This window comes from Salmo salar, chromosome ssa10, assembly GCF_905237065.1.
Source record: "Salmo salar chromosome ssa10, Ssal_v3.1, whole genome shotgun sequence".
Classification (NCBI taxonomy): Eukaryota; Metazoa; Chordata; class Actinopteri; order Salmoniformes; family Salmonidae; genus Salmo; species Salmo salar.
The window spans coordinates 35,515,531-35,534,584 of NC_059451.1; the positions used below are offsets into that span (position 1 = coordinate 35,515,531).

Genomic DNA, 19,054 nt, shown 5'->3' on the forward strand with positions numbered 1-19,054 from the left:
CCCGCTTGGAGTTTGCCAAAAGGCACTTAAAGAACTCTCAGACCATGAGAAACAAGATTCTCTTGTCTGATAAAACCAAGATTTAAATCTGGCCTGAATGCCAAGCGTCAAGTCTGGAGGAAACCCGGCACCGCTCATCGTCTGGCCAATACCATCCCTACGGTGAAGCATGGTGGTGGCAGCATCATGCTGTGGGAATGTTTTTCAGCGGCAGGGACTGGGAGACTAGTCAGGATCGAGGGAAAGATGAACGGAGCAAAGTACAGAGAGATACTTGATGAAAACATGCTCCAGAGTGCTCAGGACCTCAGACTGGGGCGAAGGTTCACCTTCTAACAGGACAACGACCCTAAGCACACAGCCAAGACAATGCAGTAGTCTCTGAATGTCATTGAGTGGCCCACCCAGAGCCTGGACTTGAACCCGATCAAACGTCTCTGGAGCGACCTGAAAATAGCTGTGCAGCAATGCTCCCCATCCAACCTGATAGAACTTGAGAGAATCTGCAGAGAAGATTGGGAGAAACTTCCCAAATACAGGTGTGCCAAGCTTGTAGCGTCATACCCAAGAAGACTCGAGGCTGTAATCGCTGCCAAAGGTGCTTCAACAAAGTACTGAGTGAAGGGTCAGAATACTAATGTAAACGTGATATTTAATTTTTTTTATTTTTTTAATAAATTTGCTCAAATTTATAAAAACCTGTTTTTGCTTTGTCATTATGGGGTATTGTGTGTAGGTTGATAAGGGGGGAAAAAAACAATTTAATCAATTTTAGAATAGGGCTTTAACGTAACAAAGTGTGGAAAAGTCAAGGGGTCTGAATACTTTCTGAATGCACTGTATATAATTAAGAATTGACAAGACAGATTCTTTCAGAGGGGCATGACCGAGGAGACAAAGAACTGTTCGGAAGTGCAGTAGCCTACATGTAGGCCTATTAACAGAAAGAAATAGAGCTGTTGTTATACAGATGGGGGATCTTAATTTGATCAACCCAAGGTAGGACATTTTAAACTTGTAGTGTATTTTGAGTTTTTAAAATACTTTGAAGTTTGTAATTTCCACTTACAATTTCAGACTTGAATTTTGCTTATGAAAAATGTATCAACCCCAACATAAATGTCCATTAATTAAAATCCACATAATAGTTCACATTTCCTGTTGCTGTAGGATTATTTGCCTGCTGTAGAAAACTGGCTCAAATGATGATCCTACATCTGTACTGAATACTCTTAATGATCATCCAAAATAAAATAATGATTCATAACTTTGGCATTTGTTCATTCAACAGAAGTGCTCCAACCTCTCTTTGTTCCATGTTCCTGGCAAGCTGCCCAGTCCAAGACAATGGCTATATTTGTGCTATGCAGCATTTGTTTGGCCCACGAACACAGCTTGTTCTATGAAGGGCATGTTACAGAGAACATAGTGGCATTCTGAATGGCACATGGGCACAGTATTGATAATCATCCACAGGATAGATAGCTACTTTATTGTCCATGTTATTAGAAATTGAAATCTGTCTTCTTAACACCACCCCCTCCTCCCACATGTTGAGAGACACAGCATTTCAATCTAACATACACTACCGGTCAAAAGTTTTAGAACCGCAGCAGAGGTAACTCTAGGTCTTTCTTTTCTGTGGTGGTCCTCATGAGAGCCTGTTTCATTATAGCGCCGGATGGTTTTTGCGACTGCATTTGAAGAAACTTTCGAAGTTCTTGAAATGTTCCATATTGACTGACCTGGACTGTCATTTCTCTTTTCTTATTTGAGCTGTTCTTGCCATAATATGGACTTGGTCTTTTACCAAATAGGGCTATATTCTGTATACCACCCTACAGTACATTTTCACAATTTTTTATTTTCTTTTAAATTTAACCTTTTATTTAAACTAGGCAAGTCAGTTTAGAACAAATTCTTATTTACAATGATGGCCTACCCCAGCCAAACCCAGACTGCGCTGGGCCAATTGTGCACCACCCTATGGGACTCCCAATCACATCCGGATGTGAAACAGCCTGGATTTGAACCAGGGACTGCAGTGACACCTCTTGCACCATGATGCAATGCTTAAGACCACTGCGCCACTCGAGAGCAGCGGTCACAACTGATTGAGAAGGAAGACAACTTATTGAGAAGGAATTAAGAAGGAAAAAAGTTATTATTGTTAAACCTTTATTTAACCAGGAAGGGCTCATTGAGATTTAAAATCTCTTTTTCAAGAGCGTCCTGGCCAAGATAGGCAGCACCAAGTCATTACAAAAATTACAGACAAACAACATGAAAAAAACTACAAATAATCTAGTAAAAACCATAGAATTCACAAGAGTATAACAAAATCAAAAACAGCATATTAAAAACATTGACAGGTCAGGGAATCAGTCTCAAGATCATTCATCAGTGATTTAAAAATACCAATCGGGACAAGTTCTTCCAGTTTAAAAGTATTTTTTAAGGTGTTCCAAGACGATGGCGCAGAGAACATAAAAGCCCTTTTACCAAATTCAATTCGGACATTTGGAACAGTTAGCAGGATAAAGTCCAGCAAAATTCCACAAATGAACTTTTAACAAGGCACACCTGTTAATTGAAATGCGTTCCAGGTGACTACCTCTTGAAGCTAGTTGAGAGATTGCCAAGTGTGTGCAAAGCTGTCATCAAGGCAAAGGGTGGCTACTTTGAAGAATCAGAAATATAAAATATATTTTGATTTGTGTAACACCTTTTTGGTTACTACATATTTCATAGTTTTGATGTCTTCACTATTATTCTACAATGTATAAAATAGTATAAAGAAAGAAAAACTCTGGAATGTGTAGATGTGTACAAACTTTTGACTGGTACTGTATATATTTAAAAATAATAGCCTATAATCTTTGAGAATTTACAATGAATTTATTATTTTTTTTAATTCAGCATAAGAACACAGCATTAGCCATACCAATTGGTCAGTGTATGTTTTTTTTACCGATCAACCGTTAAGGTGGATGGTGAATCAAAAGACACCTCAATTGGTCATTGAATGTAACATGAGACTGATGTAAGAAAAGAATGCCTTGAAATGTCACGGCTTGTCATGGACTGATTGCAGCTACAGGGAAAAAAGTACTTGATCCCCTGCTGATTTTGTACGTTTGCCCACTGACAAAGAAATTATCAGTCTAAAATTTTAATGGTAGGTTTATTTGAACAGTGAGAGACAGAATAACAACAAAAAAATACAGAAAAACACATGTCAAAAAATGTTATAAATTGATTTGCATTTTAATGAGGGAAATAAGTATTTGACCCCCTCGCAATCAGAAATATTTCTGGCTCCCAGGTGTCTTTTATACAGGTAACGAGCTGAGATTAGGAGCACACTCTTAAAGGAGGGCTCCTAATCTCACCTTGTTACCTGTATAAAAGACACCTGTCCACAGAAGCAATCAATCAATCAGATTCCAAACTTTCCACCATGGCCAAGACCAAAGACCTCTCCAAGGATGTCAGGGACAAGATTGTAGACCTACACAAGGCTGGAATGGGCTACAAGACCATCGCCAAGCAGCTTGGTGAGAAGGTGACCACAGTTGGTCAGTGCGATTATTCGCAAAATGGAAGAAACACAAAAGAACTGTCAATATCCCTCGGCCTGGGGCTCCATGTAAGATCTCACCTCGTGGAGTTTCAATGATCATGAGAACGGTGAGGAATCAGCCCAGAACTACACAGGAGGATCTTGTCAATGATCTCAAGGTAGCTGAGACCATAGTCACCAAGAAAACAATTGGTAGCACACTACGCCGTGAAGGACTGAACTTCTGCAGCGCCCGCAAGGTCTGCCTGCTCAAGAAAGCACATATACATGCCCGTCTGAAGTTTGCCAATGAACATCTGAATGATTCAGAGGACAACTGGGTGAAAATGTTGTGATCAGATGAGACAAAAATGGAGCTCTTTGTCATCAACTCAACTCGCCGTGTTTGGAGGAGGAGGAATGCTGCCTATTACCCCAAGAACACCATCCCCACCGTCAAACATGGAGGTGGAAACATTATGCTTTGGGGGTGTTTTTCTGCTAAGGGGACAGGACAACTTCACCGCATCAAAGGGACGATGGACGGGGCCATGTACCGTCAAATCTTGGGTGAGAACCTCCATCCCTCAGCCAGGGCATTGAAAATGGGTCATGGATGGGTATTCCAGCATGACAATGACCCAAAACACACGGCCAAGGCAACAAAGGAGTGGCTCACGAAGAAGCACATTAAGGTCCTGGAGTGGCCTAGCCAGTCTCCAGACCTTAATCCCAGAGAAAATCTGTGGAGGGAGCTGAAGGTTCGAGTTGCCAAACGTCAGCCTCGAAACCTTAATGACTTGGAGAAGATCTGCAAAAAGGAGTGGGACAAAATCCCTCCTGAGATGTGTGCAAACCTGATGGCCAACTACAAGAAACGTCTGACCTCTGTGATTGCCAACAAGGGTTTTGCCACCAAGTACTAAGTCATGTTTTGCAGAGGGGTCAAATACTTATTTCCCTCATTAAAATGCTAATCATTTTATAACATTTTTGACATGCGTTTTTCTGGATTTTTTTGTTGTTATTCTGTCTCTCACTGTTCAAAAAACCTACCATTAAAATTATAGACTAATAATTTCTTTGTCAGTGGGCAAACGTACAAAATCAGCAGGGGATCAAATATTTTTTTCCCCTCACTGTAAGTAGACTACCTGGCCAGACAATCTTGAAGTTCCTCTTCGCTTGTCAAAACATGTACCAACATAACACTGCCTGCTGCAGGTGTTTTAAGAATAGCTCTATATTTCCATGTCTGTGTACTGTGGAGTCCTTGGGGTCTGTGCATTATTTAATGTTTTTAACGGCTTGGTAAGCATGGTAGCAGTGAACCAGGTCCTCTGTAGATTGGGTAAAAGGCAGATGACATGGCTCCTAGGTACAGTGCATTTGATCTTGAGGAATCGACCTACCCTGCAGCACAGGGGAGCGTCTGTGTGTAAAAGAGCTGCCTGAAGGGCACTTTTTTTGAGTGGTTTACCAAAACAATCCCGTTGAGAAAGCTACTTTACCTATATAGGCCTAAAATAAATGATCCTCCGTCTCCCATGAAGACCAAACAATGCAACATTAGTTTTGGATGACAATGTAATACAACCAAAATGTCGTCTACCGTCAAGGGATGGATTTGCAACAGGACATTTTATGGATTACACCTTTAACTGTATGTGTGTGTGTGTGTGTGTGTGTGTGTGTGTGTGTGTGTGTGTGTGTGTGTGTGTGTGTGTGTGTGTGTGTGTGTGTGTGTGTGTGTGTGTGTGTGTGTGTGTGTGTGTGTGTGTGTGTGCCAGAAGTATTTGGACAAATTCACTAAAAGTTGTCAAAAGTGTAGTATTTGGTTCCATATTCCTAGCACCAAAGGACTAAATCAAGCTTGTGACTCCATTCTTTGGGGGGTATGATTTTCATGTCTCTGTAACTTTCTCACTCATCATTATTCACAATTAATTAATGATTATCCTTAATCATGCTAGCATCCATATTAATGTAGAAGTGTTTAGAAAACATATTATATTCTTATTTACAACACATAATTTACAATTATTTACACCACCAGTTAATTAGCTCAGATAATCTTCAAAATCGGACAATCCTTGTCCGGCAGGGAAACTTTATTTTATAGTTAAAAAAAGGAATTTGTTGCATTATAAAATTCTCCTAAATGTACACAACTCAAAAGTTTGGGGTCACTTAGAAATGTCCTTGTTTTTTAAAGAAAAGCACATTTTTTTGTCCATTAAAATAACATCAAGTTGATCAGAATTACAGTGTAGACATTGTTAATGTTGTAAATTACTATTGTAGCTGGAAACGGCAGATTTTTTTAATTAAATACCTACATAGGCGTACAGAGGCCCATTATCAGCAACCATCACTCTTGTGTTCCAATGACACGTTGTGTTAGCTAATCCAAGTTTATCATTTTAAAAGGCTAATTGAAAACCCCTTTGCAGTTATGTTAGCACAGCTGAGAACTGTTGTTCTGATTAAAGAAGCAATAAATTGGCCTTCTTTAGACTAGTTGAGTATCTGGAGCATCAGCATTTGTGGGTTCGATTACAGGCTCAAAATGGCCAGAAACAAATATCTTCCTTCTGAAACTCGTCAATCTATTCATGTTCTGAGAAATGAAGGCTATTCCATGCGAGAAATTGCCAAGATACTGAAGATCTCGTACAACGCTGTGTACTACTCCCTTTCACAGAACAGAGCAAACTGTCTCTAACCAGAATAGAAAGAGGACTGGGAGGCCCCGGTGCACAACTGAGCAAGAGGACAAGTACATTAGAGTGTCTAGTTTAAGAAACAGACGCCTCACAATGCTATGTGCTATGGTGGTGGTAAAGTGGGAGATTCGTACAGGGTAAAAAGGATCTTGAAAAAGGAAGGCTATCACTCCATTTTGCAACGCCATGCCATACCCTGTGGACGGCACTTAATTTGAGCCAATTTCCTCCTACAATAGGACAATGACCCAAAGCACAGCTCCAAACTATGCAAGAACTATTTAGGGAAGAAGCAGTCAGCTGGTATTTTGTCAATAATGGAGTGGCCAGCACAGTCACCGGATCTCAACCCTATTGAGCTGTTGTGGGAACAGGTTGACCGTATGGTATGTAAGAAGTGCTCATCAAGCCAGTTTGAAGTTTGAAAAAATTACGTTGTTTAGAAGGAGTGCAACGGCGAATTTAGTTATTGCACACCCGCACTTCACAGAGGAGGCGTTCCCTTACAGAACTATATATTTTTTATTTTACTAGGCAAGTCATTTAAGAACAAATTCTTATTTTCAATGACGGCCTAGGAACAGTGGGTTAACTGCCTTGTTCAGGGGCAGAAAGACAGATTGTTTGTTACCTTGTCAGCTCAGGGATTCGATCTTGCAACCTTCCGGTTACTAGTCCAATGCTCTAACCACGAACCACTAGGCTACCTGCCGCCCTATATAGATGCGCCACTTGGGCTCCCAAGCGCACAGCGGTGTGAGGCACTGCATCTCAGTGCTAGAGGCGTCACTACAGACCCTGGTTCGATTCCAGGCTGTATCACAACCGGCTGTGATTGGGAGTCCCATAGGGCGGCGGCGCACAATTGGCCCAGCGTCGTCCGGGTTAGGGTTTGTAAATAAGAATTTGTTGTTATTTGACTTGCCTAGTTAAATAAAGGTAAATTAAAAATTAAAAAATATCCGCCAATAGGATCTCGCTAGCTCGTGCTTGGCTCTGCCCACTTTGACTAATTTGTTCATATTGGAAACGACAGGCTGTGGTCTATCTTGGTTAAGTTATACAAATCTTTGGTGTCCCTGCCAAGCTCTGCCCACTGAGCGCTCTCTGAATATGCGCTCGTATCGTCGTATTCCACCGGATCGAGTTCTCATCACACCGGCCCTCAAACAGTGACGGTTCTAGACCATTTCAACTGGGGGGGCAAGCTGGGGCCAGTTGTACTGTTAGAGGGGCCAGTTACATTACACGTTATTGTTGTCATATGGTTTTCTTCACTGCATTGCAGGCATTAGCAGGCAAAAGACCATGTTCATAATCATCATCGTTGCCACTGTCTAATAACGGATGTAAAAAAAATAATGATAGCAAAAACTAGTTATGTAAAAATGATTTCATACTCCACATTTAGGGGGGCCACAAGGGGGTCCAAAATTGTTGTCACTGGGGCACTCCCAGAACCGCTAGTGCCCTCAAACCATCCGCTCCGACAAATATTCCACTAGCTGTTTTTTTCTGGTTCAATGAAAGTCAATGAACAACTCACTATGTAGACCAGACCCAGCTGCTATTGCATTGGTGTCTATGGGAGACCCACCCCGTTAAGTAGACCGGAAGTGACACTTTTATTCAATGGTAAACGGACTGAGTGAACTCTTTATTTATCCATAATCTTTGGTTGGCTAAAACCATTTCCATTTGCAACGTCCTCCGCCATAGCCTGGCTGGCGCGACTAAAGTGGCTAATAGCGCAAAGAGAGATGTACTTCGAGGTGTTTTAGCCTGACTGTCTTCGCCCCGTCAGAACATATTTCAATGCAGATTCAGGCGCGCAATAGTGGATCTCCCGTAGGCTACCTCGTGTGAAGCACAAACTATACATTCGAAATTGACAATAGAACGCATGTTGTGTAACCATTTCACTCTCAAACAGGACATTCAATGGCCGAGATTTATTTCCCAAGTCGGCATTGAGCAATTCCGTACATGCGCTATTGGGCTATAGGATTTTGGGGTAAACGAATCCAAGTGGACCGCGTAGAAATAGCTTGTGGATGTTATCCTAATACCTTGGGCAATGTGCATTGAACTGTGCTATTTGGATATAGTTAAAATACACTGGATAAGACACCATCCATTCGCAGTGCTATCAATAGGCTATAGCGAAGAGGAAAAATGCTGTGTCACATTTGGAGGCCACTCACGCGCATCCCGTGCCAGCCAGTCTGAGCCAGCCAGTGCATGCGCCCAGTGCGCCATCGATGATGTTGTGGGATATATCCAGTCTGGTCGACTAAACCGGCGATGTATTTACCACGCTATGTGTTATAACATTTTTAAAATCGACATAGGCACATACAGCCACTGGACTTTTCATTCAATCTATGTAGCCTACAGTAGCGCTGGTGAACATTATGTTCTATGTAGGAGGAGGTGGTGGGTAGCCTATGCAATTTCAGTTGTCGACGTACTGATCCCATTTTGGAACACAGTAAGTAGCCGAAGCTCTTCATAATATAAGAACCATATAACCTACAGTAGCTGATGTATAACGCAGTGTTTAGCCTTTCTGTCACATGGCAATGTAAACAAGGCATATTTAAAACCTGACTACTGCCCTTACATGTGGTCCAGCAGCTTGTGAATACAGTAGCCTACAGTAGTGTAGCCGAGTTTATCAACTCCATGATGTTGAGAACCCCAGTTAACAGCGTAGCTACCGCAAACATGGCCACTTTTGATTGTGGGATGCTGTGGAATTGGAACACTGGGACAAAGCCCCAGCTGATGTTAAAACGCTATAGGCGACCTCTATCAATGCTTTGCATGTCCCACATATTTGTGAATACTACATCAGCATTATACTGCGTATGTTATATTTACAACTAAATAGTTGACATGGAGTTATATTTTTATTCAGGATAAGACATTGGATCTATGGTAGGCCTAATATGAATATTTTACTGCCGCTAAAGTTCAAATGTCAATTTGTCCTCTCACCTACTCAGGCTTTGAACAGATTTTCATTACATTTTGTTTGTGTGACTGCTCTTGCCTATCAGTGTATCAGTGCTTTCTTACTTGTCGTGTTTTATGTTTTTGTGTGGACCCCAGGAAGAATAGCTCCTGCTTCGGCAAAAACTAATGGGGATCCGAATAAATCAATTACATGCAACAATCTAGTGAATATGCTTACTCAGTTTAAAATATGGGAATGTTGCACAACACAGTAGCCTATTCTTGACACCAAGAGGCTGGGTAGAGTAGTGAGCTGCCCAGCAAATCATAGCCTTCCTCAGTGTGATAATGCTCACCATTGAGAGATCATATGGTTCATTTCATGTCAATGGGTCTACTGAGTGCTCTGATTGGATGTTTTAGATGCCAATCATTTTCTGTTGACAAATGAGTGACTCTTGCATAGCTCTTCAGCACTTGACCTACTTTGGAAAATGTCCATACTGAGGTTAGCTTAGGTCTTCAGTCAGTATGCCAGCCAAATTCTACATAACTGAGCATATTCCTCCCAGCTGCTGTTCTAGTCTTAACCCTCTTGTGCACAGCTGGCAATATAGCTGAAAATATAGAGTTGGCATAATGGTTTATTTGAACTTGGAATATATGTCTGCTTTAGTTGCAAAATGGTTAATTGCACATTTATTTTTTTATTTAACTAGGCAAGTCAGTTAAGAACAAATTCTTATTTACAATGACAGCCAAGGAACAGTGGGTTAACTGCCTTGTTCAGGGGTAGAACGTCAGATTTTTACCTTGTCAGCTCGGGGATTCGATCTTGCAACCTTTCGGTTACTGGCCCACCGCTCTAACCACTAGGCTACCTGCTACTCCAATTTATAACAACATAAGTGTTCTCAACCAACTTTTAAAAGGTAAACGATAACACATGCATCAACAAATCTTGAAGCTGGGACAAGTACACAGTGTACCGTCTACATTTCTGCTCACTCAGGAGTTCAGTTCCGTCTTAAAGCAACCCCAACATCTGGGCCTCGATGTAGTGTGTAGGGAATAGGGTGACAACTTGATCCCCAACTTGCACTGCCTCTGAAGTACAGAAACGTGTACCAGATGATTTCCATTATATTTCAGCATTTTGTCTGAGCAGATTTGGATGTGGAAGACTGACGTTTGCATCCACATGACTTTTCCACCAACACCCTTAACCACATTTGACTGAAACTAAACCACAGTCTAGTCTGCTTGCAAGTGTGACCTTCATAAAAACACACTGGCATTGTACTAGTCACTAGTTGTCTCTGGCATGGTGTCAGTGGGCTCTGCTTTTGTCTTTTACACATTTATATGCAGTGGAGAAATGCTAGCTAGAGCAATTATACACAGATGTTCCCTATATAGTGTACTACTTTTGACCAGGGACCAAAGGGCTCTGGTCAAAAGTATTTGGGTCCTGGTCAAAAGTACTGCACTATATAGGGAATGTGGTGCCATTTGGGACACATCCTTAGTCTTGTGGTAAGCAGAAGGACATTTAGGGCATTGGTCATCTGTTGGTATTATGACGGCACTAGGGAATATGTGGCATGCTATTTCTGTAGGCTGTGTCGATAGGTTACCCTCTGGATGAATGAATGATGAACCACTGAAGGTGATAACATGGGCCAAGATTGCATCACTCTGGACAGCAGGTCTCAGAGGAATGTATTGTAGTGATCCTTGCTATATGAGCCATGTTACAATTACCAGAAGTGGGATGGCGGCTGTGAGGCCATCGGAACGCACTACCCAGACGTGTGAGGAGGCTGAGTAGTTGAAGCACGGAGACATGCATTCACCATTGGGAGGGGGCAGTGTAGTGATCCTCGCTCCATGAGCCATGTTACAATTCCCACCAAGGGGGTTAACCCTATTTTCAGGATGCGTAGGGTGTTTGCCTTTCACGCCAGCAAACCCGGGTTCGCTTTCCTGCACTGCCTTTCGCTACAGTATTATGAATGTGTATTCAGTTCACTTCCAAGACTACTGCCATCTTGGACAGGTTTCTCTTGCAAAATGGATCTTAACTCAGTGAGACTAAACTGTATTTATAAAGGTTAAAAGATAATGGTACCCAATAATGACATTTTGAGAATGAACGTTGAATTATCCTATAGGGTATCAGAATTTAAGGATCTCAGATGATATAGTCATTATATTGAAGTATTTATTTGTTTGAAGACAATATGTACAATTAGACAAATATGATGTTCGAGACCGCAATTAGCTTAAATGCACATAATTACAAATGAGCTACAGAGTATTCTGCCTATAGCAAACGTGTGACTGATTGTCTGGCTGTTCACTTGACTTTCCAGGTCTCATTTCAAAAGGACAAAATTAGGGACCACCCTTTTTTTTTTTTTTTTTGCAGATCCCTGCAAGGCAGACATTCTTAATTCCCCTGCCATCTTTTCTGTCTGGCTGTCAGGTTTTAGTAAGGCTTTGGGTTTGTTCTTAACGCGTGGGTTAGTCACATCAAAGCCCAAATAAGTCTCATATGATGAAGGGTAGGTATAAAGCTAGAGATCACCAAGACAAGCAAAGACAAAGAATAAAGACAGTAATGACAAACAGTAGAAAAGTAGTGTTTTAGGTGGAACATGTCATGACTAAGCCTATGTCGAATAGCTTTAGAAATTGGAAAAAATGCAGAGCCCTGCTGTTCTGCTGGTTCTTCATAGCTTGTTCTCCATCTTATTTTTTAAATAGGAAGCCAATTTGTTCTCAGCACTGATCAAAACTCGTTTTCTCATGGCTCTCTCTTGTCCCTCTGCAGCAGACATACAGTGTCTTTGGAAAGTATTCAGACCCCTTAACTTTTTCCACATATTGTTGTTACAGCCTTATTCTAAAATGGATTAAGTAGCTTTTTTCCCTCATCAATCTACTACACACAATACCCCATAATGACAAAGCAAAAACAGGTTATTAGACATTTTTGCAAATATATTAAAAAAAATATATATTGGAAATATCACATTTACATAAGTATTCAGACCCTTTACTCAGTACTTTGTTGAAGCACCTTTGGCAGCGATTACAGCCTCGAGTCTTCTTGGGTATGACGCTACAAGCTTGGCACATCTGTATTTGGGGAGTTTCGACCCATTCTTTTCTGCAGATCCTCTCAAGCTCTCTCAGGTTGGTTGGGGAGTGTCGCTGCACAGGTATTTTCAGGTCTCTCCAGAGATGTTAGATTGGGTTCAAGTCCGAGCTCAGGCTAGGCCACTGAAGGACATTCAGAAACTTGTACTGAAGCCATTCCTGCATTGTAATGGCTGTGTGCTTCGGGTCGTTGTCCTGTTGGAAGTCAAACCTTCGCCTCAGTCTGAGCAGTCTGGAGCAGGTTTTCATCAAGAATCTCTGTACTTTGCACCGTTCATCTTTCCCTCGATCCTGACTAGTCTCCCAGTCCCTGCCGCTGAAAAACATCCCCACATCATGCTGCCACCACCATGCTGCCACCACCATGCTTTACCGTAGGAATGGTGCCAGGTTTCCTCCAGACGTGACACTTGGCATTCAGGCCAAAGAGTTCCATCTTGGTTTCATCAGACCAGAGAATCTTGTTTCTCATGGTCTGAGAGTCCTTTAGGTGCCTTTTGACAAACTCCGAGTGGGCTGTCATGTGCCTTTTACTGAGAAGTGGCTTCTGCCTGGCCACTCTACCATAAAGGCCTGATTGGTGGAGTGCTGCAGAGATGGTTGTCCTTCTGGAAGATTCTCCCATCTCCACAGAGGAACTCTAGAGCTCTGTCAGAGTGACCATCGGGATCTTGGTCACCTCCCTGACTAAGGCCCTTCTCCCCTGATTGCTCAGTTTGGCCAGGCGGCCAGCTCTAGGAAGAGTCTTGCTGGTTCCAAACTTCTTCCATTTAAGAATGATGGAGGCCACTGTGTTCTTGAAGAACTTCAATGCTGCAGAAAATGTTTGATACCCTTCCCCAGATCTGTGCCTCGACACAATCCTGTCTCGGAGCTCTACAGACAATTCCTTCGACCTTATGGCTTGGTTTAGACAGGTGTGTGTCTTTTCAACATTATGTCCAATCAATTAAATTTACCACAGGTGGACTCCAATCAAGTTGTAGAAACATCTCAAGGATGATCGATGGAAACAGGATGCACCTGAGCTCAATTTCAGGTCTCGTAGCAAAGGGTCTGAATACTTATGTAAATAAGGTATTTCCGTGTTTTTTATTTTATACATTTGCAAAAATAAAATAAACTGTTTTCGCTTTGTCATTATGGGGTATTGTGTGTAGATTGCTGAGGAAAAAAATGAAGAGGTCTGAATACTTTCCGAATGCACTGTATGGTATGTTTGGCACATCGAATTGCAATAAAATCACAGTATCGAATCGCAATATATATAGAATCATGAAAATCGCAATACATATGGTATTGGCACCTAAGTATTGTATTAATATTGTATTTTTAGGTCCATGGCCAGTCCCAACCCTAATGTTCATGCAGTAATGAAAGAAATTAGTGGCAGATAGCCTAGAAATACTAGGGAATGTTGCCATATGCAATTTGTACAATTTTTTTAATTTTTTACTAGGCAATTCAGTTAAGAACAAATTCATATTTACAATGCTGGCCTACCGGGGAACAGTGGGTTAACTGCCTTGTTCAGTGGCAGAACGACAGATTTTTACCTTGTCGGCTTGGGGATTTGATCCGGCGACCTTTTGGTTACTGGCCCAACGCACTATACCTGCCTCCCCATGTTGTTGAAGATGTACTGTTCTTTTCTTCAATGATGTGTGTTCTGCATTTTTAATGCCAAAATCTGAGTTTATCAGTGATGACTGATTTTGCAAATTGCATGTAGTCAAATTAGGACCCATAGTGAATCTAATCAAGACATCTAATGTAATGTAAATCCCGCAGATTTAAAAAACAACAAAATTCCTTCTCAATTTGGGCTTAATTCATTTTCGGAAGGTTTAATTGCACTTGTTTGTTAAATCATGTGTATATTCTGTTTGTCACCGTTTAAATAATACGTCTGCTTTCTGTTGCAGTGATGTTTACTCTTACCGAGGTAGCCGCCCTGAATGACATCCAGCCAACCTATCGGATCTTGAAACCATGGTGGGACGTCTTTATGGACTACCTGGGGGTCGTCATGCTGATGCTGGCCATATTTTCTGGAACCATGCAGTTAACCAAAGACCAGGTTGTTTGCCTTCCCATCCTGGAACCAGCTTCAGAGGATCCCAGCGGCTTCACAACACCGCAGCCAGCGGAGGGGTCTGGTTCTGGGACAGGGAACGGAGGAAGTAGGGGGACGCTAGACGCCGCTCCCCTAGTGACTAAGGATCTACCGGATAGTGTTGTTCATCAGATTCACTTTACACATTCTGGTGGTGTTGGACAGCAGCCTCTGCCAACAGGCGTCAGGACAAACCTGGACTTTCAGCAGTATGTTTTTGTCAATCAGATGTGCTACCATGTCGCCCTGCCGTGGTATTCTAAATACTTCCCATACCTTGCTCTCATACACACCATCGTCCTCATGGTCAGCAGTAACTTCTGGTTCAAATATCCAAAGACTTGTTCGAAAATAGAGCATTTTGTGGGGATTCTGGGGAAGTGTTTTGAGTCTCCTTGGACGACCAAGGCATTATCTGAGACGGCATGTGAGGACTCAGAGGAGAATAAGCAAAGGCTCACTGGTGCCCCTTTCCTGCCAAAACATATCTCAACCAGCAGTGAAGAGGGAAGTCCTAACCAGTCCACCCCGATGCTGGCTAAGTCTGGGGTCAAGTTCACTGCTGATAAGCCTGTCATTGAAGTCCCATGCATGACCATACTAGACAATAAAGATGGAGAGCAGGCCAAGGCCCTATTTGAAAAGGTTAGGAAGTTCCGTACCCACGTGGAAGACAGTGATTTGATCTACAAGCTCTACGTTGCCCAAACAGTGATCAAAACTGTGAAGTTCATTTTGATCTTGTGTTACACAATGACGTTTGTTGCTGCCATTGACTTTGACCATGTGTGTGAGCCTGACATCAAACATTTAACTGGATACACTAAATTCCAATGCACACATAACATGGCATTCATGTTAAGGAAGCTGCTTGTCAGCTATATTTCCCTCGTCTGTATATACGGCCTCATCTGTATATACACACTCTTCTGGCTCTTTCGACGACCTCTCAAGGAGTACTCTTTCGAGAAAGTCAGAGAGGAGAGTAGCTTCAGTGACATTCCTGACGTGAAGAACGACTTTGCATTTCTCTTGCACATGGTCGATCAGTACGACCAGCTGTACTCTAAGCGTTTTGGCGTCTTCCTCTCTGAAGTCAGTGAGAACAAGCTGCGGGAGATCAGCTTGAATCACGAGTGGACATTCGAGAAACTGAGACAGCATGTAACCCGCAACGCTCAGGACAAACTGGAGCTCCATCTCTTCATGCTGTCAGGTTTGCCAGACGCTGTCTTTGACCTGACAGATCTGGAGATCCTGAAGCTGGAACTGATCCCAGAAGCCAGGATAACAGCCAAGATCTCCCAGATGATCAACATTCAGGAGCTACACTTCTACCACTGTCCTGCCAAAGTCGAGCAGACCGCGTTCAGTTTCCTTCGTGACCACCTCCGGTGCCTTCATGTCAAGTTTACGGATGTAGCCGAGATCCCCACTTGGGTGTACCTGTTGAAAAGTCTGAGGGAACTGTACTTGGTCGGGAATCTGAATTCTGAAAACAACAAGATGATCGGCTTAGAATCTCTCAGAGACCTGAGGCATCTAAAGATTCTGCATCTAAAAAGCAATTTGACGAAGGTCCCGACCAACATAACAGATCTCTCTCCACACCTGATCAAGCTGGTGGTACACAATGACGGTACTAAACTCCTGGTACTGAACAGTTTGAAGAAAATGATGAATCTAGCTGAACTAGAGCTTCACAACTGTGAACTGGAGAGGATACCCCATGCTATTTTCAGTTTGACCAACCTGCAGGAGCTGGACCTGAAATCCAACAACATTCGCACCATTGAGGAGGTCATCAGCTTCCAGCACCTCAAGAGGCTGATCTGCCTCAAACTGTGGCACAATAAAATCATTACCATTCCATTGTCAATAAGCCATGTCAAAAACCTTGAGTCCCTCTACCTTTCGCACAATAAACTTGAATCTTTGCCCATACCCTTGTTTAACCTGCTCAAGCTGAGGTATCTGGACATTAGCCACAACTCCATAGTGGTGATTCCGCTGGAGATTGGTTTCATGCAGAACCTCCAGCACTTTGCCATTACAGGCAACAAGGTGGAGGTAGTACCCAAGCAGCTGTTTAAGTGCACCAAACTGAGGACACTATGTCTGGGACACAATTGTATTGCCGTCCTTCCAGAGAGGATCAGCAATCTGGTGCAGCTAACAAACCTGGAGCTGAAGGGAAACTGTCTGGACCGCCTGCCGCCCCAGCTAGGCCAGTGTCACCACCTCCGCAGGAACTGCCTGGTGGTGGAGGACCACCTGTTTGACTCACTCCCCCTAGAGATCAAGGAGAGTATCAATCAGGAAGCCAACGTGCCCTTTGCTAATGGGGTGTGAGTGTGGCAGGACAGTGACAGTCACTTTACCCATACAGGAATGGGATTACAAAAATGAGACAACTGTCCACAGTCAATGTTTTTAATTACAACATGTGAACTGAAAGAAAGGTTTTTGCTCAGGGCTGACTCATCATGAAAGAACAGATTATGTTTTAAACGGGTAGAAAATGGCACTGTGCTCACTCATTATGAAAGAAGATCCCAGGTACTCTGGAAAAAGCCATAAGTATGGTCTAGTTCAAGAAATGGTAGGTTAGTTCCAGAGTGATGGTCTGGTTCCAGAGTGATGGTCTGGTTCCAGAGTGATGGTCTGGTTCCAGAATGATTGGGTGGTTCCAGAGTGATGAGCTGGTTCCAGAATGACAGGCTAGTTCCAGAATGATGGACTGGGGTGTAATCATTAGTCCAAACAGTTGCAAAACAGAACATTTTGCAACTAAAACTAGTGTTTCTATTGGACAATTCAGGTAGGTCCCCGTTTCATTCCATTTGCTTCTGTTAAAGAAATGTTTTGCAACAGAACCGGCGTAATGACTACATCCCAGGTTCCAGAATGAGGGGCTAGTTCCAGAATGAGGGGCTAGTTCCAGAGTGATAGCTAGTTCTAGAATGACGACCAGGTTTGTGTTAGACCACAAAATTATTAGTCAATGTTCTGAGGAAAATGGATGCTCCTCTTAATTATGGAACAGAGAATGGTGGTGTGGAATTTATAGACGCGAGGGATATATGTTCTGATGAGATTTTATGTTTGTTTCTTTTGTTTTCTTTATGTTTTATAGTGTAATAACACATTTTATGGAACGCCGTTTGGTTCTTTGTGTGTCAAAAAAGATGCACGTCAAATAACACTGTCCTGTCAAATAACACTTTTTGTCGTGTCAAATAAGCTTGTTGACCAATCAGGACTGGAATATGACTGCACGTCACATAAATTTAACATGTTCATAATTTATTTAACGTAGTTATTACACATTGATTACACTATCACTCGTATTTCATATGACACAACGATTCATCGATACGTATGCTATGATGCTACAGTACAGTGCTGGTCATAAAAAAAGCTAGCTAGCTCATGGATGCAAACAATGTCTTCCCCAAAAACACAGCAAAACGACAATCTGTTTCAGTAGCTATAGTTAGCTAGCTAACTATATAGCTAGGTATCATCATCATCTAAAATAACCCTAATTTATAAGACAGTTCTTATTTGATTAATGGTGGTCGGACCCATCTATGTGAAGCTAGCTACAATTTTATTTTGAAGGCAAACCGCAAATGTCACTATTGTGCCTAATCCTTATTGTGGCTATCTTCACAACACATAACCCGGTCAGGTCGAGCCTCATGAAGCTAGCTGGCTGCTTATAACGTTAGCTTTTGGCAACAGGGTTTAGTTGCTGGCTAGCTATTTATTTTCATGAACTGAAGTTCAGTTGCAATAGGTGAACAACAAGTGGCTACCTAGCTAATAATTACTCACAAGGATTCCTAAATCATTGCTAAGAATAATAAAAATGACTGCAGTTTCTACTGGTCATTGTTTTCAGGCTGGTTGTATTGGTGCAAGCTAGGTACCAAGCTAAAGTTAGCCAGCTACCCCAGAAGTTGTGGTCCAACACAACATTCTACAATTAAACTGTGTTATTTGACATGTCAAATTAAAAGCTTATTTAACTTGTCAAATAGTGTTATTTGACGTGTATCTTTTTTGACACACAAAGACCCAAACGGCGTTGCATAACATTTCTCTACGTTTTACCTGAATCCAGGAAAGTCCATATCATGGCTGTCTGATGAAAACTTCTCATAATTGTATGTTTGTTATTGGGTAAATAGGGTAATTTGTTCTATTCCCTGAAAAGTGTGTCTGAAGATAAAACTTCATAAGCTATTTTGAATACATTGTCTTGTCATGAAATGTTCAGAGTACATTGAGGGGAGTTAATGCTTTCAATAAATGTACAAAAAAAATTACAACTTTAAGGTTTTCATAAGACAGCGGCGATATGTGGCAGTTTCGGGAGTCCTCTCGATTTTTACTTTGGTCTGTTATGTATATTTCATACAGTATATTACCTGCAGCTGTGTGAAAGGAACCACTAAACTCTCCGACAAATGCGACAACCCAGTCAACAAGCCTGCCTATGCCCCTATTGTGGTAGTACTG

The 19,054-nt window shown here is 42.0% G+C and overlaps 1 protein-coding gene across 1 annotated transcript; it reads left to right on the plus strand.

The window, feature by feature from the left end:
- The first annotated feature begins 7,941 nt into the window (after positions 1-7,941).
- LOC106560304 (volume-regulated anion channel subunit LRRC8D) lies at positions 7,942-17,983 on the plus strand. The gene is made up of 2 exons (XM_014123062.2): positions 7,942-8,779; positions 14,337-17,983. Coding segments are annotated over exons 1-2 (2,544 nt in total). The 5' UTR covers positions 7,942-8,778; the 3' UTR covers positions 16,880-17,983.
- The last annotated feature ends 1,071 nt before the right edge of the window (positions 17,984-19,054 follow it).